We start from the raw sequence: 22547 nt of genomic DNA, 5'->3' as shown, positions 1-22547 counted from the left end.
TGTTATCACAACAATTCTATTCAAAGTCGGTAAAACCATACAAAAAGATGAATGTAACAGGGTTAAAATGGGAAAGGTGGAGGTGGGAACCGGCTGAACAGTCAAAGTAATATTTAATGTAAAAATTAATACATAAGGACAAAAACAGAAACACACACACACACACACACACAGCAGCTGCGTGTGGCTCTCCCTCTCCCGTACTGTCGTATCTGGCTGCACTTATCCCTCTCCTCGGCTGATTAGCCCGATTGGAGGAGGGCGGGGCCGGGCTGTGGCTACGCACATCCGGCCCCGCCCTCCTCCTCACCACAATGAGATAGCCATGTGTTATATATTGTTGGAAAAGTCTTAATTAGTAGAATGAAATGAGCAAATTTGTTTCACTCAGAGGCTAAACTGCAGTGAGTATTAGTGTATGAAATTCCCACTGACACAAATAAATGCAATAAACTGGAGTGGCTTTTTGTCCCGTTTTTCCTTATTAATTCCTGAAATATACATATAACATAGACAATAATTCTTCTGTTAAAACTCTTAAACATATTATATGAGTTGTAAAGTTGTTTAAATCATCATTTTACAGTCGTTACAGGTTTTTTGACATTACATTGTCATGACAATGATGTTAAAAAATTGGAAATAACTTTGCACAGAAAAGGTTAAGTGATTTTATCACAGTAAAATCATGTTAACATGCATGTTGATTTCATCTTGCATACTTTTGAAACAATGAGTTTTTACACGTAAAATTTTCTCCATTCACTTCCATTGTAAGTGCCTCACTGTGTCTGTAACCCATATTTTGGCATTTTTTGAAGTAAAGGAGGGGCAAATCAACATTTATTTTTTGTGGTAATCAATATTATGCCACAAATGCTTTTGATTTAACTTAACATGCATTGAACCCAGAATATTCCTTTAAGTTTCCAAACACTTTCTGGGCCATTGTATATACAGTGCAATTTAATATTAGACGATGCCGATTATCTCATATTTGCTGATATATCGGTCTATCACAAATTGTAATGTCTGTGCTGCTAGCACATATCCATTGATTTTCCTTCTGCAGAAAAGGTTTTTGCTCGCTACTATTGCGCTCCGCCGATACTATGTTAAAAAGATGTAAAGACCCTCATTGCTCTCTGGTTAATTCGTTTCTTTTAATGACTCCATGTGTGGACACATCAGTGCTGTCAAAATCTCATCACTCTAAGCACATCTGCTGCAGTCAATACGCTCAGTCCTTTCTATCTGCATAGATCACTTCCTGTCATTCAGCCCCTAATGGTGCCTTCCAGTAGAAGCGGTTTACAGCTCTGCTTGGAGCGATCATGGTGATATACTACAGGTTTAAAGGTTTACTGCTTGTGTGTAGTACACACTCTATCGTAGCCTGTTTATTTATTTACCTGTTGTTCGGATGATGATCTTTGATGTATTTCGTAGATATTGCCCACAGTGCTGATGAATGTTCCTCTAAAAAAAGATCTGCTTAGAATTTCTATGCTGGTCAGTCTTGTAGTTTGTGCTGGTCCAGTTGGTGGCTCACATGAAAGAAAAAACAACAACAAAGGGGATCACTTTAATATCTGTTATATTAAATGCCGAACAAATGGAGAAAAACACCCTAGTTATCACTGATGTATCTCCTCTAGAGTTTCAGGAAAGATCTCAACAGTGTAACAATCTGTGCTCTTTTTGCCAAGAGACCAATGAATTAAAAATTTCTCATCAAATTCTTCTGTTTTTATTTCTCCTCAGACATTTTAGGAGAAATATCTGAGACATTGTTGCTACATTAAAGAGGCTCTATTATGCTTTAGGGGATTTTACCTTTCCTTAAGTGTATAATATAGATGTTTGTGCATGTAAAAGGTCTGCAAAGTTACAAAGCACAAAGTCCACGCCAAAGGAAGTTACTCTCTCCCAAAGAAAATACTGCCCCTGAACTGCCTGAAATGTCTGGTTTGCCATTACTTCCGTGACTTAGCTATGTCATTATGTAACACATTTAAATAATGCCAACCTAAGGGCTGCTTTGGTTATGGTAAGGGCGTTACATCAGCATATGCTCCAAGCCAATCACCACAGACTGGGCCAGGTGACCAATCAGAGTAGACTGGGATTTTCGGAAAGGGGGGCTTTAAGGAGACAGGAGCTAAAACAGCGTTTCAGACAGAGGGAGAAAAGAGGTGCTGCAGAAAAGTACAGTATGAGAAAAAGAATGTGTTTATTGAACATTAAAGCATGTAAACCTATTCTAGTAGACCCACAAAATAAAATGATGAACCTCTAAATGAACATAATATGGGCTGTTTAAAACCCTTTGAAGTAAAAATTTGAGTTTAATGACTTTGAGTCCATGTCTGAGGTCATCTACATACTAGTGTTGTGACGATGAGCAGGAAGGTAGACGAGGGGCGAGGATCTAACTGCAGTGGGTCTTTAAGCAAAAATGACAACACAACAAAAACAGGAACAAAGGAAATATCCACAATGGGAAAAATAAAACAAAACACGGAGGAACAAAAACACGGAGGACATAAACTGGGAAACAGGCAAAACAAGCATCCAGAAACATCAACAATCGACAAAGACTGAACAAAGAACCAGGGTTTAAATACAGAAGGAACAAACAAGGGAATGAGGGACACCTGGGGAAACAATCAGGGAAGGAGAATCAATCAGGGGAAAACCAATCATAAAAAGAAACTACAGAGGACTACAAAAACCAAACAGGAAACAGGAACTAAACTAAACTTCAAAATAACAGCACAAAAACAAAATACAACAGTGAACATGACAGAATCCCCCTCAAAGGATCAGATTCTAGACGATCCTAAAACAAAAATGACAAAAACCCACAAAAAAAACAAAACTGAGAGCACCAGGGGCAAACAGACAGTCCAAGGGGGCATAAGGGGCAGACAGATAGACCACGGGGGCCCAACGGGCAGACAGACAGTCCAAGGGGGCACAGAGGGCAAGAAGGAAGTCCAAGGGGGCACAGAGGGCAGGCAGGAAGTCCAAGGGGGCACAGAGGGCAGGCAGGAAGTCCAAGGGGCAGGGACAGGTTCAGGGGGCCTGGGAGGTGGCCGCAGAACAGGGACAGGTTCAGGAGGCCTGGGAGGCGGCCACAGGGCAGGGACAGGTTCAGGAGGCCTGGGAGGTGGCCATAGGACAGCCATGGGGAACTGCGGGACGGTTCCCCATGGGGGGAGGGTGGAACTGTGGAAGACCCGGGTGGCAGAGCCATGGGTGGCTCAGGAGGTGGAACCGTAGGGGGCTCTGGAGTTGGAGTCGTGGGAGGCTCAGGAGGCGGAGCTGAGGGAGGCTTGGGAGGCTCAGGAGATGGAGCCATGGAAGGCGAAGCCGCGGAAGGCTCTAGAGGCGGAGCCGGAGGTGGCTCAGGAGGCGGAGCTGTGGGAGGCTCGGGAGGCGGAGCTGAGGAAGGTGGCGCCATAGGAGGCTCTAGAGGTGAAGACCTGGAAGGCTCTGGAGGCGGAGCCAAGGGAGGTGGGCCATAGGAGGCTCTAGAAGCGAAGACCTGGAAGGCTCTAGAGGCGCAGGATGCATGGGAGGCGGAGCCGTAGGAGGCTCGGGGGGGCGGAGCCCTGGGTGGCTCGAGAGGCTCGAGAAGCGGAGCCCTGGGAGGCTCGGGAGGAGGAATCCTGGAAGGCTCGAGAGACTTGAGAGGCGGAGCCATGGAAGGCTCGAGAGGCGGAGCCCTGGGAAGCTCGAGAGGCGGAGCCATGGAAGGCTAGGGAAACTTGAGAGGCGGAGCCCTGGGAGGCTTGAGAGGAGCCCTGGAAGACTCGAGGGACTTGAGAGGCGGAGCCCTGGGAGGCTCGGGAGGCGGAGCCCTAGAAGGCTCGAGGGGCGCTGGCTCTGGGACGGTCATGGCTACAGGCGCTGGCTCAGGGACGGTCGAGGCTACAGGTGCTGGCTCAGGGACGGTCGAGGCTGCAGGCGCCGGCTCGCTGACGGTAGAGGCCGCAGGCGCCGGCTCGCTGACCGTGGCTGGCGTAGGCTCGCTGACCGTGGCTGGGGTGAGCTGGGGAGCGGAAGCCTTTCTTCTCCTCCTCTTCCGGGCGGACGAAGTTGGCAGCGCTGGTTCGTTGACCACGGCAGGCGTGGGGGTTGGCTCACTCACCGTGGCTGGCGAGGAAAGCCCAGAGGCGGGAGCCGGGATCAAGAGATGTGGTTCCCCAGCAGCGAATTCCTCCACGACGAGTCCCACATACTCCTGCCAGGTGTAGTCTCCGGTAACTCCCACCATCGGTGTTTGGGTACACCGAGCCGGTACGCCTCCTTCAGCGTATTGTCATCCCAGCCGGCGTAACTGGCCACGCTGGCGAAGAAGTGGGTGAACTCTCGAACAGACAAGTCCGCCAGTGTTAGCTCCTTGAGGAACACTGCTAGATCCATTTTTTGGTCGATTGTTCTGTGACGATGAGCAGGAAGGTAGACGAGGGGCGAGGATCTAACTGCAGTGGGTCTTTATTTAAGCAAAAATGACAACACAACAAAACAGGAACAAAGGAAATATCCACAATGGGGGGAAAACAAAACACGGAGGACATAAACTGGGAAACTGGGAAACAGGCAAAACAAGCATCCAGAAACATCAACAATCGACAAAGACTGAACAAAAAACCAGGGTTTAAATACAGAAGGAACAAACAAGGGAATGAGGGACACCTGGGGAAACAATCAGGGAAGGAGAATCAATCAGGGGAAAACCAATCATAAAAAGAAACTACAGAGGACTACAAAAACCAAACAGGAAACAGGAACTAAACTAAACTTCAAAATAACAGCACAAAAACAAAAGACAACAGTGAACATGACAAGTGTACTCCTAAAAGTTGACAAAATCATCTTTTAACAACCATTCTACGTAGCAGGATCCAAACACAACTTATGCTAGTGGCTAGCAGTGTTGGGGAGTAACAGAATACGGGATTACGTATTTAAAATACAAAATATAAGTAATTGTATTCCCCTACAGTTACAATTTAAATCATTAGTATTTAGAATACAGTTACATTCAAATAGTATTTTGATTACTGAAGAGAATACTTTGCATTTTATTGTCATTTGTTTAATTTAATATTTAGTCCTTTCAGATGGAAAACAGTTATACAAATAAATGATGTGTTACATTCATACGAACAGACAGAGAAGTATGTTTGAAGTAAGGTTGGAGCAGAATAAATTGAAATAAACCTTGTGTGAATTGTCAGCTTTACGCTAAGCTCAAATGCTATTTCTAGCCATTTTACATGCACATGTTACCAGACACGATCATATTTTTTTGTCAAGTAAATTCACATCGGATCATAATTTCTTTTTTCTAGTAAAAACTTTGATATTAAGGCGAAATCATATTCTTGATAATCATTTTTGTATTGTTTTCCTGTAAAAATATCTAAAAATCCTTCAAACAAGATCAATTTATCTTGTTTTAGAAACAATACTACATAAGATATTTAGTTTTTTCAGAGAATGTATTTTTAATGTGTATTTTGTCTTATTGTACTGGCAGAGTTTTTATAATCAAAACAAGTGAAAAAAATTTACCAGTGCTGAAGAAGTAATCCAAAGTATTTAGATTACATTACTGACCTTGAGTAATCTAACAGAATACGTTACAAATTGTGAATATGTACGAATGACGTGACGTGATGTGAGTTTGTGTTACGAGTGTGTGCGTGTCTGTTTCATGCACATACAAACAGAATAATTCTGTTCGCTTTGAGTCGGCACCGGGTACTGAAACCACAGTCTCTCCCCATATGGCTTCAGTGTTAGTAGTGAATGATGAAGTGGTTCAGTGTATTATCCGTGGACCATGTACAGTATGAAAGCAAACATGAGCAAGCTGCCTGTCACTGTCTTTGTGGCTTTCACTGTTGTCAGATTTATGGCAGTGGTGCATGGCTGTGAATACATAGTGCGCTAACATGCAGCCTTCACTGTCAAATACAGAAAATTTAGAGGGCATGTGTGATCACAAAGCAGCCTTTATTAGCAAACAAGCAGGAAATGTGTTTATGCTCTGTGAATTACCTGGAATATAAAGCTTTAGTTCAGTAATAGCATTATATCAAATGCTATTAAGACCAATATCACTGATTTTAATACCAATATTTGTATGAAAATGATTTTTTATTTCTTATTTCTAAGTGTAAAATGGGTAATTATTGCTAATAATATGTGCATTTGAAAGCTATCCTCACTAACAATGAACAAACAGCAAATTATGAGGCCTTAAATAAAACCTAATAAATGCCACATTTAGCATCAATTTAAGGATAAAGCTCTACATGTAAGTTAAAAGTAGTTAAACAAATCTGTCATCATATACTCACCCTTATGTCATTCCAAACCAGTATTACTTTCTTTTTTCCATGCAATACAAAAGGAGAAGTTTTGAAGAATGTACTGTTTGCTCTTTTCCATGTAATTACAATGAATGGGGACTGGTGCTGGAAAGCTTCAAAAAGGGTCCAACAGCACCATAAAATCATAAAAGTGGTCAATTTGGCATGTGTGCTGTATTCCAAGTCTTTTGAAGCAACATGATAGCTTTGGGTTTGAAACAAACCAAATTGCTGTTTACCAGAAATCTTGGTGAACCCTTGGTGCATTCAAAAGAGTTGATGAGAAAAGTAACGATTTCCGATCCGTGAACAAATCATATGATGTGTTTGTGAACTGGATTAAACAATTCATTGAAAAAATCACATTTGAGAATTATGAGTTCAGGGGAGAATTTGTTCTGACACAAGTTTTTCTAACATAGTTTAATAATTTTTATTATTATGTAATGATCAATCCACTTATATCTACTTGAAGTAATTTAGAAGATAATCTTCTGCTCTTGTCTGAGCATTAGAGAGTCAGATGGAGACTCATATGAACTGTGCTGAGCCAAAATTGCCTTGGCCATGGGCTGTTTTGTTTAGTAAACTAGCAATATTGTTTTTACAAAAAGCAATATTCTCATGAAACCTCCAGAGAGGCACTCTAGTTAAAAACTTGCTTCAATAACAGGCAATGCACGGGCAACATTGTGGATATTTTTAGTCTCTTTCAAGTGATATGTTTTGCAATTTCATTTTAATAAGCAAAGCTGTGCTACTGTCAATAATCCCCTTGGATGCATTGTCATTTACTGCACATGAAGGAAGCATCCAGGAAGCTCTCAGTGTAGTCCACACATTAAGATAAAATATATATTTTACTGCTAGTCATTGGTTTGTTTGTGCTAAGGGCAGCATTCACACTGTATCTTTCTGCAGAGCACCTGCAAATCTCACACTGGTCAGAGTGTCAGGACAGTATGCCTGCCTACTCACACTTCTAATTAAAAGTCTATTGGCAATTTCTGTGACAGCCTCAGGTGGGAAGGATAATGTTCTCTGTGGGAAAATGTGACTGTAGTATCCATGGTGCTATGGCAGGAAGTGGTCTTTAGTTTATCTGCACATATAAACACAGGGTAGAATTAGGGTAACAGTAATTACACAACTTGAAATGGAAGCTTAGTGGTAAGTAGGGACATAAATTGACATTCTGTAAAATGAATTATCCACCATTACACAAATGGAAATCTAAACAAAGGGTAAATTAACAGTTTTCATATGCAAAATGACTAAACAATTTATGAGGTCAAGTCATTTTATTTGTATTGCACTTTTTTCAACACACAACTTTGTTTCAAAGCAGCTTTACAAAAAATCATGCTTAAACAGAAAATTGTGTGAATCACGGAGAGTAGCATGAGCCTCCACATACTGTGAGTCTCTGTGGTGTCATGCACAGCAAGCCACATGGTAAAATGTGTGGATTGACTGTCTCAGAAGTGGAGGCAACTGAGACTTGTCCTCCACCACCCGGATTGAGGGGAGTAACCGCACCACATCGAGGACCTACTAAGTAGTGGGAATTGCGCATTCCAAATTGGGAGAAAAGGGGATATATAAAAAAGGGTGCTTGCTAGCCAAAAAAGCAGAATCCTCCATTGGGCTGCATGGATAACTCAGTATGTTTTTGACACGAAACGTTTTTTCATGAAAAGTATGCTTGTTTAACTCTACTAATTTCAAGGATTGGATTTAAGAAACCAATTGAAATCCGCCGTGTAATCTCCAGAATATAATTTTTTCAAAATGTGCTTTCCGTTCGTTTATACACACTAATGGACAAAATGGAATTATTGTTTACTCTACAGCCTGGTAGAGATAGGCTACAGTACCTAGTTATTGGGTTTAAAAATACCCATAAATATTATTTTAATATATCTGTTTTTACTTTTTGCCCTTTTTGTGTTAGTTTGTCTATAGCCCTATTCGGACATGATTAGTTTTATACAGGGACAAGGGGTAATGTTTTAATTACCAGAGTTTCTCCATCATTTTAATTCTTTGTGAATCAGCCATTTCAGTAATTTTGTTAATTCTTTTTTATTGAAATATTATATATATTTTTTTCATTTTACGGACTGCGTGTTCCTGACTACTGCGTCTTTTACATTCTATAAAACTGCTGGTAAAAATAACTGCAGGTTATACTAATCCTGTACAAATTGACATGCTTTTAAATAGCTAGTAAATCTGCATCATTCAGGAGGCTCACAACTTTAACCATCAGTGTTTCTCCAAGTGTCTGAAGTAGACATTGGCCAATCAGAAGACACAACTTCAGAGAATGCTGACTGTTGCGAATGGACTGATGCATGTTTTTTAAGCATTTTATGCTGTTATATGTAAACGAGATAAAACAAGCGTGTTTTCTTTTGGTTTGGAAAAATTTGAAAAGAAGCCTACAGAAACACAATTTTTTATTAATTTATTATTTGAGCAGACTGAAAAGGGTAAATTGTGTTTGCATGTTATTTGGACACTGCAGCTCTGCGTTTCTGAGCATATTTTCTGAAGGGACAAATACAATTATGTGAATGGATTGTCTGTATTTTTACTTCAAGAGTTTATTATAGGTTTACAGGCTCGCTAATGTCAACAGTTTTGTTGTATTTTGCCAGATATTCTGATCAATTTCCTCTAATAATCTCAGATAGAGTATGTGATCATGTTTAATATTTCCTGCATGAATAATCACCACAGCTATACATTTTCTGATGGGTAATTTACGTAACTTCACTTATCCCGTGCGAACTGACGGTAAACATTACAGACTTCTGCAATAATAATTTCTTTACAGACATATGCCCGGAAAACTAATCCCATTCAAATTGGGTTTATAATGCATATCACTTTTTGTCTCCATCAGGTCCTCCATACATCGTTTCACCACCGGAGAACATCACTGTAAACATATCCCAGAATGCCCAATTTACGTGCCAAGCCGAGGCGTATCCTGGCAACCTGACCTACACCTGGTTCTGGGAAGAGGACAATGTCTACTTCAAGAAGTAAAGTTATGATCGAGTTCACTACTGTGCCAAGTCTCAAACTGTTATGCTGTGTGTGTGTGTGTGTGTGTGTGTGTGTGTGTGTCTGCCACTTTCACACAATTTTAGATTAGAGCCGCATATATTTTTAGCCCCAGAATCCCTGAATCTCAAGCCTTGCAGCTGCATTAAGTCGAATGCTGGCGCAGTGACCTGGAGGTGCACACAGCAGGTTTTTATGTCGGTACGGGAACATCTTGTGACACTGTGCTTGTGTCATCACATGCCTAAAAAAACATGCTGATCAGCTGAAGCCGAGCCAAGAGCTGTTCTGACTCCCCCAAGCGTGGCCGTATTGACCCTCTATAAGCAGGGCTGCAGTCTGTTCCCTGCCAGAATAGTGTTGCGAAATAGTTGCTTCCGGTACTATTGAACTGCGTTGAACGGAAGGACAGTCATCTGAATATTCAGACTGCTGGTCAACAGATGGCTTTGTTTACAAAATTACCATGGAATCAACATTTTGTTTGCTTAGAAATAATTTTATTCGTCCTGCAGGCATGCATACTTTTCATCTGCAGTGTTGTAGACTATAGAGGACTTTGTTTTTTCCTTGAATGAGATATTTAAGCAATAAGCCATGAGAGGCTTTGTGTTACAGTGGTTTTACCATGATTTAGGGGTGCTGTTGTATCATTAATAAATCACATCCCTGTTGATAAAACCAGCTACAAATTGGTTGCCCAGCCTGGTCAGGCTGGAGGGGTTTTGTGCACTTTTTAGCTGGTCAGGCTGGGAGACCAGCTTAAACTAGCCAAGACCAGCAAACCAGCTTAGGCTATGTTTAGCATCTTTTTTTTCTAGCAGGGAAACCGTTTTTCCACCAATATAGCTCCAAACTGCAGATTGTGCTAATGATTTGTAGCAACTTGGCACATTAATATGAAATTAAAATATAAAAACATGGCTCATCCAATCAGAGTTTCTTTTTGAACTGATGGTAATATTGACAGGCAGTCTCTGATGAAGTTGCCATTTATAGAATTATGCAGCATTTCTGCCTAAGAACTGAGAACAGATTCTACACAGAGTCCTTGTATCAACTCCACATACATTTGAGAACATTTTTCAAACAGATTATCTTTCTTCCCTTCCCTGCAGTGATTTGAAGCTTCGCGTGCGCATCTTTATTGACGGAACCCTTATCATCTACCGAGCGAAGCCAGAGGATGCTGGGAAATACACCTGTAGCCCTAGTAACAGTCTGGGCATCTCCCCCTCTGCTTCAGCTTACCTGACTGTGCAATGTGAGTCTCACCTCCAACCTCTTATGCCTCATTCACACTGACAACGACTTTATCCCTGCAGGTCACCAGTTTGCTGTACTGCTGGTCAATAATTGGCGTTCTCACTGCGGGGGGCTACACAACTGTGCCCAGTTGTGGAAAATCTAGTCACAAATGTGATGTATTGCTGATAAAAAATATTATGTCATTCTAGTTTGACAAGGAATCAATTAAAGGTGAAATTGAAGGGTTAATTCACCCAGAAATAAAATGTCACTTCCAACCCATATGACTTTCTTTCATGGAATATAAAAGAAAATTCTTCAATCAACTTTTTGCAATGCAATGAAAGTGGATAGGAATTGCTAACAGTTTGCCAAAGATGGACAACTTTCATTACATTAAACAGGAGAAATTGGAACACCCAATATGGCGACTGTAGAAAAGGAAGTCCTGCCTTACAGGGAAAAGAGCACTCATCTTTTAGATATAGACATCACCTGTTAGTAAACTCGAGAATGCGCATGCACATAAGCTGGACCCGTCTGAAATTGTTATTTTTTTTTAGCCTTATCTGAGCTAAAGAAAAAGCAATCATCAATCTATGATACCATTGCTGTCAGATTTCCCTGCTGATTTTAAATATGTTCTTTAATTGTAATTGCCCAACAGTTTTGGAGATTTTGGTCTTTCTCCATTTTAGTAGATAGGAGTATGCTACTTGTATCCATAAAAAAAACCCGGGAGTGTTACAAAGATGGCCATCGACTCGTGCTGAGTGGACTGACTTGAAAGGGACTTTGAATTCACACTTCAACAATGCTGTCTTGTACTCCAGTACAACATTTCAAAGAAAGATATTGCATCCCTCCTTGTTTGCAAATAGTTAAACTTTTCTCAACTTTGTGTGGCTGGACACAAATCTCATTGTAAATGTATGACTTCTGATTTCTTTTTCGCTGCAAGTTGCAGTCTGTGTGAACGCCCTTTTAAACAGCCTGTGCCTAAAATCTCAGCCTCATGTCCTGTGGGCCTTTGAGGTGTGTTATGTCGAGTATGCTATCATCAGAGCGGGTAATTGGTGTCTGTCACACCTCGCGTACAGGGACAGAGCTATTTACACCCTTTGAGATGGCATGTTGGCTGCCAGGCTTCTGAGATGTTCTAGTTGCTGCCTCTCTCTGGCACATATGTGAACTCACTTCCTGCACCAGGAACTCCCTGTCCAGCCTCTCGTTGTCCTTCTGGCTGTCTGTTTCTATCTTTGTCCCTAGTCTCTGTGGTTGGAAGATATTTGGAAGAGTCTGACTTCCTGTGGTCACTGTGAAAAATTGGAATCATGATAGGCAAGAATCGTCACTGAAGCAAATGTTTTTTTGTTCACTATTATAACATGGATAATTCTGACGCTGAAATGTGATTAGATGAGGCATGTTAGAAGTGGTTACAAAATTAAGAAATTACACACAATTGTGCTGCTGTAGTGAATATAATTCTCTACAACAGCACAACTGAGAGTGTGATATTGCTTTGTCACATTATAAATAAAGAAGTTATAAATAAGTTAATATTAAACTGCTGTAAGAATTTGTTTTTTATTTTTCCTCCCATGAAGGATGCAAAAACTTTTCCTACTCCCTTAAAGATACAGTATTAATAAAAATGAGTGTCCTGAGATACCTCACCAGTCTCTGTGACAGCTGTAGACTTTGTAAACAGCAAACAAAAATGTGTCCCCAGTCACTGACTCTTTCTGACTGTCAATCATTTGACACATTCTCGTAGTATTGTAGTTACAGCGAATTGAGGCTTTACATAATTTTTATACCATGTTGTTCATAACAGTTGCCAGTTGAGGGCACTCTTTTGTTTTAAACAACTGTTTCTGCTCTCAATAAAGCTCGTTTGGTATCTATTGGGTGTGGGGGTTTGGGAAAGTGGGCGTGGCTAATTCTTGTGGAAGTAGAATTGCTAAAATCACTTACATCACCTTTAATTTCCTTACATTTCAGACAAAATTTGGCTAGTTAGTTTGTATATTTATTCTCAGTCAACAAAATGTTAACCAAAATGATTAACAAGACCAGCAAAATGATGCAAGACTATTTAAACTGTAATGTGTTGTGTATATTATGTTTCTGTGCTGCATTGCTGCCTATAGCCACTAGAGAAATGATTCCAATCTATTCTTATTACCCATATATCTCATATCTTTTTGGACTGGCTGCTTTCTGAAGACCCTGCCCGTGTTGTGAACATGCCACCTGTCATCTACGTCCCAAGAAAATTGCCTGGAATCATTCGCTGCCCTGTAGATGCCAACCCCCCTGTTACATCAGTCAGATGGGAGAAAGATGGCTACCCTCTTAGAATCGAGAAGGTCAGTCATCTGTTTACTGCTGACATCAGAAATCCTTTCAGGCTGTGTTTGAAAACACTACACACCACTGACTGTTCTCCTCTGCTCCTCTCACAGTATCCCGGATGGAGCCAAATGGCAGATGGAAGCATTCGGGTGGCAGAGGTCACTGAAGACTCCCTTGGCACCTACACCTGTGTGCCTTACAATGTCCTAGGTACCATGGGACAGTCCCCTCCAGCCACTCTGGTGCTAAAGGTGTGTCAATGCAGCTTTACTTAAATGAAAACATATTGCAGGCAAAACTTCCAAGTACAAAATGAACATTATTGAAACTAACAACCTGGTCTTATAGAATTAAGTTACTATACCAACATTTATGCTAAATTATTTTTACATCTCTCTTTATAAGTGTTATGGCAGTTTCATGGTCAAATGGACACTAATGGCACTAAAAGAACAATTTATTTTATTTTTATTTTTCACTTCAAATAAGGACAGATTATTAGTTCGTAAACACATAGTTTTGCCCTGTTCCTCACACAATGCTATCTTATGACACCTTATCACTTTTATTACAGTTTATGACCTGTAAGGTGATATATTTTAACATTTGCATTACATAACCAATTATATTTACAAACTTGTATGAGCTATATCGAAACTTAGAGCATTGCACTTTTTATGCAAAGGACCAAAGTACCATTTCTGTCGACACGTGAAATGCACGTGTCATAGAAGCAACATGACATGATGTATTTGCATCAGCAATTGCGTTTTGCACCCCACGTTTGCTTTTGACACAATTGGTTAGGTTTAAGTTTAAGGTTTAGTATAGGGACTAGTATAGTATAGTTATTATTATTACTAATATATTATTACTAGTATTTGGTATAGTATAGGTATCGCCGTGGATCATATGGTTTGCATTAACTGTATTTGTTGATATTAACATTCAATTCTTATTTAATTGTTACAAACTATACATCATAAGAAAGGTCTAATACTTCAGCTTTGATATTTTGCCAATTTTTCACAATATAAATTTTGCTGCCTGAGTAATTTCTTAATTTATGTCAACATATCAAAATATCAAAGTGAGAGTTATGAAAATGAAACCGTTATAAAGACGGTATAAAGAGAGATGTAAACTCCCTTTGAGTTGTCAATAGTAGGCTTCAGTGTACAACATCCATTTACAGGGCGGCACGGTGGCTCAGTGGTTAGCACTATCGCCTCACAGCAAGAAGGTCCTGGGTTCCCAGCTCAACTAGTGCCATTCTGTGTGGATTTTGCATGTTCTCAATGTGTTTGCGTGGGTTTCCTTTGGGTGCTCTGGTTTCCCCCACAAATCCAAAAGTAAGCAGATTAAGTGAATTGGAGACTCTAAATTGCCTGTGTGTGAGTGAGAGTCCCCCAGCCACTAGGGGTTGTGTCAGGAAGGGCACCCGGCGTAAAACTATCAGAAAACGGACCCTGCACCTATATGGGACAAATGCTAGGAAAGAGAGAGAGTGGGAACATTTACAGACATTTTTAAAGAATTATTATTTGTGTACATTTTCCACTAAATTATGCAATATAACTTTGACAGTAATTCTTTCATAAGTTGATTTCGAAACCTCTATGAAGCTAGAAGGCACACAAGCACATTTCTCTGTCCAAATATGGTGATGATAAAGAGAAAGTTATGACATCATGCATACATCAGTGCCCATATGACAGGGACTTCCCCATCCCATATCATAGTAGGATAAATTACTATAAAGCATAAAACAAATCAGTTGATTGCTGAGACTTATTGTAAATAAATAGATGTTAAAAAAAAATATAAGGTTTGCCCATTATTTCCATGCAATCTATGATATTTGTATATGATTATTGACTGTTCTGCTGCTCTTATTGCAGAAGAGCTGCACATCTTCTATCATCTTCACCTCACAATAATCTGGTTTCTGCCTCATTATGCGATTGGAATCCATATGAAATCATTAAAACACACTGCTATAACAACTTGATTATGATTGGAAGAATGTTTATTTTATAATGTTTACTATTCTGTATTCAGGCACAAACTAAGCATTTTTAAGTTATCATCCTCAAATTTGAAATAGAACATTATCAGACATGTGGCTTAGCTCTATTATGTTTCTATGCATCAACAAGGTTTTGGAGTTTATAATGTGTGTTTATGTGTTTAACGTCATAATGTGAACATAGGACCCCCCTTACTTCAACGTGAGGCCTGGGGGGGAGTACCGCCAGGAGGCGGGGAGAGAGCTGGTCATCCCCTGCGCTGCCTCTGGAGACCCTGAGATTCCAACCATTGTATGGAGAAAGGTATAACCATCATGACTCTGAGACATTTTCCCTTTGCATAGATGATTATTGTATTGTACATGCAAAATGTTTATTTTTATTTTGTTTAATCAAGGTCGGGAAGCCCAGCAGAAGCAAGCATAGCCTCTTATCAAGTGGTAGCTTACAGTTTGTGTCTCTGAGCAAAGAGGATCATGGGGAGTGGGAATGTGTCGCAACCAATGTAGTAACAAGCATCACTGCCAGCACACGCCTTTTTGTAATAGGTAAATTATTCTTATCTTGCAGATTTCAACATGGTATAGTTCCATATTATGTTATGCATTGATGTATTATTGACGGGTGATGTAATATACTGTATATTATACTTGAATACAAAATAGATCATTCCAGATAAAAAGGGTAACACTTTAACACTAAAATAACTTTCATGGTAACATTCAGTATGGTTCTATTTGTTAACTTAAGTTATTGCATAAGGTATTATAAACAAACAATGAACAATATATTTTTACAACATTTATTAATCTTTGTTATGTTAGTTAATGAAAGTGCAATTATTCATTAGTTAGTTCATGTTAGTTTATAGTGCATTAACTAATGTTAACAAAAACAACTTTTTATTTTAAAGGTTTACAAGTATTGTCACGGTCCCGATGAATTCGCTGGTTTGTTCTGTTGTTTTGTTTTTCTCTCCCTCATGTATCTCAGGTGCTGCCGACATGTGTGATCATCGTTTCCATGGAAATACTAATTGTTTCCATGGGAATACTTCTCATGCTATTAATTAGCTTGCTGACGGCACCTGTTCTCCATTGATTCTCTGCATATTAAACCCTTTTTTGTGACATGATCTTTGCTAGATTGTTGTTGTGTGTTCAAGTAATTCACCTCGCTGTCTCTGCCACAGTTGGTCCTGTCTCATTTATCTGTATTGTTTGCCCGTCTCTGCCAATCTGTCTGGAGTGCGATTACCTTCCAGTTTTCTGCTGTGCTTTTCCTTTTGTCGGAGGATTGCTCACGGATCTGTTCCCTACTACCACGACGCATACACGGTTATGAACACACTCTTCATGGAGGATTCCTCACTGATCTGCTCTCTACACCGCCTCGACACATACATGCCTACGAACACAAACTTCACGGAGGATTCCTCACTGATCTGCTCTCTACACTGTCTCGACACATACATGCCTACGAACACGCTCTTCATGGAGGATTCCTCATGGATCTGCTCTCTACACTGTCTTGACACATACTGTACATGCCTACGAACACACTCTTCATGGAGGATTCCTCACTAACCTGCTCTCTACACTGTCTCGACACATACATGCTTACGAACACACTCTTCATGGAGGATTCCTCACTAACCTGCTCTCTACACTGTCTCGACACATACATGCGTACGAACACAAACTTCACGGAGGATTCCTCATGGATCTGCTCTCTACACTGTCTTGACACATACTGTACATGCTTACGAACACACTCTTCATGGAGGATTCCTCACTGATCTGCTCTCTACACTGTCTCGACAAATACATGCCTACGAACACTCTCTTCATGGAGGATTCCTCACTGACCTGCTCTCTACACTGTCTCGACACATACATGCTTACGAACACACTCTTCATGGAGGATTCCTCACGGATCTGCTCTCTACACTGTCTCGACACATACATGCCTACGAACACACTCTTCATGGAGGATTCCTCACTGACCTGCTCTCTACACTATCTCGACACATACATGCCTACGAACACACTCTTCATGGAGGATTCCTCACTGACCTGCTCTCTACACTATCTCGACACATACATGCCTACGAACACACTCTTCATGGAGGATTCATCACGGATCTGCTCTCTACACTGTCTCGACACATACATGCCTACGAACACGCTCTTCATGGAGGATTCCTCATAGATCTGCTCTCTACACTGTCTCGACACAAACATTCCTACGAACACCTGTTCATGGAGGATTCCTCATGGATCTGCTCTCTACACTGTCTCGACACAAACATTCCTACGAACACCTGTTCATGGAGGATTCCTCACGGATCTGCTTTCTACACTGTCTTGACACATACATGCCTACGAACACGCTCTTCATGGAGGATTCCTCACGGATCTGCTCTCTACACTGTCTCGACACATACATGCCTACGAACACGCTCTTCATGGAGGATTCCTCACGGATCTGCTCTCTACACTGTCTCGACACATACATGCCTACGAACACTCTCTTCATTGAGGATTCCTCATGGATCTGCTCTCTACACTGTCTCGACACATACATGCCTACGAACACGCTCTTCATGGAGGATTCCTCACGGATCTGCTCTCTACACTGTGTCGACACATACATGCCTACGAACACACTCTTCATTGAGGATTCCTCACGGATCTGCTCTCTACACTGTGTCGACACATACATGCCTACGAACACACTCTTCATGGAGGATTCCTCACGGATCTGCTCTCTACACTGTCTCGACACATACATGCCTACGAACACACTCTTCATGGAGGATTCCTCACTAACCTGCTCTCTACACTGTCTCGACACATACATGCCTACGAACACACTCTTCATGGAGGATTCCTCACTAACCTGCTCTCTACACTGTCTCGACACATACATGCTTACGAACACACTCTTCATGGAGGATTCCTCACTAACCTGCTCTCTACACTGTCTCGACACATACATGCTTACGAACACGCTCTTCATGGAGGATTCCTCACTAACCTGCTCTCTACACTGTCTCGACACATACATGCCTACGAACACACTCTTCTTGGAGGATTCCTCACTAACCTGCTCTCTACACTGTCTCGACACATACATGCTTACGAACATACTCTTCATGGAGGATTCCTCACTAACCTGCTCTCTACACTGTCTCGACACATACATGCTTACGAACACAAACTTCACGGAGGATTCCTCATGGATCTGCTCTCTACACTGTCTTGACACATACTGTACATGCTTACGAACACACTCTTCATGGAGGATTCCTCACGGATCTGCTCTCTACACTGTCTCGACACATACATGCCTACGAACACACTCTTCATGGAGGATTCCTCATGGATCTGCTCTCTACACTGTCTCGACACATACATGCCTACGAACACGCTCTTCATGGAGGATTCCTCATGGATCTGCTCTCTACACTGTCTCGACACATACATGCCTACGAACACGCTCTTCATGCAGGATTCCTCATGGATCTGCTCACTACACTGTCTCGACACATACATGCCTACGAACACGCTCTTCATGGAGGATTCCTCATGGATCTGCTCTCTACACTGTCTCGACACATACATGCCTACGAACACGCTCTTCATGGAGGATTCCTCATGGATCTGCTCTCTACACTGTCTCGACACATACATGCCTACGAACACTCTCTTCATGGAGGATTCCTCACGGATCTGCTCTCTACATTATCTCGACACATACATGCCTACGAACACACTCTTCATGGAGGATTCCTCACGGATCTGCTCTCTACACTGTCTCGACACATACATGCCTACGAACACGCTCTTCATGGAGGATTCCTCACGGATCTGCTCTCTACACTGTCTCGACACATACATGCCTACGAACACTCTCTTCATGGAGGATTCCTCATGGATCTGCTCTCTACACTGTCTCGACACATACATGCCTACTGAACACTCTCTTCATGGAGGATTCCTCATGGATCTGCTCTCTACACTGTCTCGACACATACATGCCTACTGAACACGCTCTTCATGGAGCGATTCCTCACGGATCTGCTCTCTACACTGTGTCGACACATACATGCCTACTGAACACACTCTTCCTGGAGGATTCCTCATGGATCTGCTCTCTACACTGTCTCGACACAAACATTCCTACTGAACACCTGTTCATGGAGGATTCCTCATGGATCTGCTCTCTACACTGTCTCGACACAAACATTCCTACTGAACACCTGTTCATGGAGGATTCCTCACGGATCTGCTCTCTACCCTGTCTCGACACATACATGCCTACTGAACACGCTATTCACTGAGGATTCCTCACGGATCTGCTCTCTACACTGTCTCGACACATACATGCCTACGAACACGCTCTTCACGGAGGATTCCTCACTGATCTGCTCTCTACACTATGTCGACACATACATGCCTACGAACACGCTCTTCATGGAGGATTCCTCACGGATCTGCTCTCTACACTGTCTCGACACATGCATGCCTACGAACACACTCTTCATGGAGGATTCCTCACAGGTCTGCTCTCTACACTGTCTCGACACATACATGCCTACGAACACGCTCTTCATGGAGGATTCCTCATGGATCTGCTCTCTACACTGTCTCGACACATACATGCCTGCGAACGCTCTTCATGGAGGATTCCTCACGGATTTGCTCTCTACACTGTCTCGACACATACATGCCTACGAACACGCTCTTCATGGACGATTCCTCACTGAGCTGCTCTCTACATTATCTCGACACATACATGCCTACGAACACACTCTTCATGGAGGATTCCTCACGGATCTGCTCTCTACACTGTCTCGACACATACATGCCTACGAACACGCTCTTCATGGAGGATTCCTCACGGATCTGCTCTCTACACTGTCTCGACACATACATGCCTACGAACACTCTCTTCATGGAGGATTCCTCATGGATCTGCTCTCTACACTGTCTCGACACATACATGCCTACGAACACTCTCTTCATGGAGGATTCCTCATGGATCTGCTCTCTACACTGTCTCGACACATACATGCCTACTGAACACGCTCTTCATGGACGATTCCTCACGGATCTGCTCTCTACACTGTGTCGACACATACATGCCTATGAACACACTCTTCCTGGAGGATTCCTCACGGATCTGCTCTCTACACTGTCTCGACACAAACATTCCTACTGAACACCTGTTCATGGAGGATTCCTCATGGATCTGCTCTCTACACTGTCTCGACACAAACATTCCTACTGAACACCTGTTCATGGAGGATTCCTCACGGATCTGCTCTCTACCCTGTCTCGACACATACATGCCTACTGAACACGCTATTCACTGAGGATTCCTCACGGATCTGCTCTCTACACTGTCTCGACACATACATGCCTACGAACACGCTCTTCACGGAGGATTCCTCACTGATCTGCTCTCTACACTGTGTCGACACATACATGCCTACTGAACACGCTCTTCATGGAGGATTCCTCACGGATCTGCTCTCTACACTGTCTCGACACATGCATGCCTACGAACACACTCTTCATGGAGGATTCCTCACAGGTCTGCTCTCTACACTGTCTTGACACATACATGCCTACGAACACGCTCTTCATGGAGGATTCCTCATGGATCTGCTCTCTACACTGTCTCGACACATACATGCCTACTGACACGCTCTTCATGGAGGATTCCTCACGGATCTGCTCTCTACACTGTCTCGACACATACATGCCTACGAACACACTCTTCATGGAGGATTCCTCATGGATCTGCTCTCTACACTGTCTCGACACATACATGCCTACGAACACGCTCTTCATGGAGGATTCCTCACGGATCTGCTCTCTACACTGTGTCGACACATACATGCCTACGAACACACTCTTCATGGAGGATTCCTCATGGATCTGCTCTCTACACTGTCTCGACACAAACATTCCTACGAACACCTGTTCATGGAGGATTCCTCATGGATCTGCTCTCTACACTGTCTCGACACAAACATTCCTACGAACACCTGTTCATGGAGGATTCCTCACGGATCTGCTCTCTACCCTGTCTCGACACATACATGCCTACGAACACGCTATTCACTGAGGATTCCTCACGGATCTGCTCTCTACACTGTCTCGACACATACATGCCTACGAACACGCTCTTCACGGAGGATTCCTCACTGATCTGCTCTCTACACTATGTCGACACATACATGCCTACGAACACGCTCTTCATGGAGGATTCCTCACGGATCTGCTCTCTACACTGTCTCGACACATGCATGCCTACGAACACACTCTTCATGGAGGATTCCTCACAGGTCTGCTCTCTACACTGTCTCGACACATACATGCCTACGAACACGCTCTTCATGGAGGATTCCTCATGGATCTGCTCTCTACACTGTCTCGACACATACATGCCTACGAACGCTCTTCATGGAGGATTCCTCACGGATTTGCTCTCTACACTGTCTCGACACATACATGCCTACGAACACGCTCTTCATGGACGATTCCTCACTGAGCTGCTCTCTACATTATCTCGACACATACATGCCTACGAACACACTCTTCAGGGAGGATTCCTCACGGATCTGCTCTCTACACTGTCTCGACACATACATGCCTACGAACACGCTCTTCATGGAGGATTCCTCACGGATCTGCTCTCTACACTGTCTCGACACATACATGCCTACGAACACTCTCTTCATGGAGGATTCCTCATGGATCTGCTCTCTACACTGTCTCGACACATACATGCCTACGAACACTCTCTTCATGGAGGATTCCTCATGGATCTGCTCTCTACACTGTCTCGACACATACATGCCTACGAACACGCTCTTCATGGACGATTCCTCACGGATCTGCTCTCTACACTGTGTCGACACATACATGCCTATGAACACACTCTTCCTGGAGGATTCCTCACGGATCTGCTCTCTACACTGTCTCGACACAAACATTCCTACGAACACCTGTTCATGGAGGATTCCTCATGGATCTGCTCTCTACACTGTCTCGACACAAACATTCCTACGAACACCTGTTCATGGAGGATTCCTCACGGATCTGCTCTCTACCCTGTCTCGACACATACATGCCTACGAACACGCTATTCACTGAGGATTCCTCACGGATCTGCTCTCTACACTGTCTCGACACATACATGCCTACGAACACGCTCTTCACGGAGGATTCCTCACTGATCTGCTCTCTACACTATGTCGACACATACATGCCTACGAACACGCTCTTCATGGAGGATTCCTCACGGATCTGCTCTCTACACTGTCTCGACACATGCATGCCTACGAACACACTTTTCATGGAGGATTCCTCACTGGATCTGCTCTCTACACTGTCTCGACACATACATGCCTACGAACACGCTATTCATG

General features: G+C 42.4%; 1 protein-coding gene across 6 annotated transcripts in view; it reads left to right on the top strand.

Moving 5' to 3' along the window:
* The window catches only part of LOC127632010 (protein turtle homolog B-like), a 122632-nt gene that overhangs the window by 78007 nt on the left and 22078 nt on the right, over positions 1-22547 (top strand). For all 6 annotated transcript variants that reach the window (XR_007969038.1, XR_007969039.1, XM_052110462.1 and 3 more), the window contains exons 6-11: positions 9301-9442; positions 10583-10728; positions 12945-13087; positions 13184-13324; positions 15287-15406; positions 15501-15651. Coding sequence is in view for 4 of the 6 variants with exons in the window: in XM_052110462.1 (XP_051966422.1) it covers positions 9301-9442; positions 10583-10728; positions 12945-13087; positions 13184-13324; positions 15287-15406; positions 15501-15651 (843 nt within the window). In the remaining 2 variants the exon portion in view is untranslated. The remainder of the gene's footprint in view (positions 1-9300; positions 9443-10582; positions 10729-12944; positions 13088-13183; positions 13325-15286; positions 15407-15500; positions 15652-22547) is intronic.

This window comes from Xyrauchen texanus, chromosome 38 (assembly GCF_025860055.1).
Source record: "Xyrauchen texanus isolate HMW12.3.18 chromosome 38, RBS_HiC_50CHRs, whole genome shotgun sequence".
Taxonomy (NCBI): Eukaryota; Metazoa; Chordata; class Actinopteri; order Cypriniformes; family Catostomidae; genus Xyrauchen; species Xyrauchen texanus.
The sequence above is the reverse complement of the archived record's forward strand: the minus strand, read 5'-3'. Positions and strand labels throughout refer to the sequence as shown.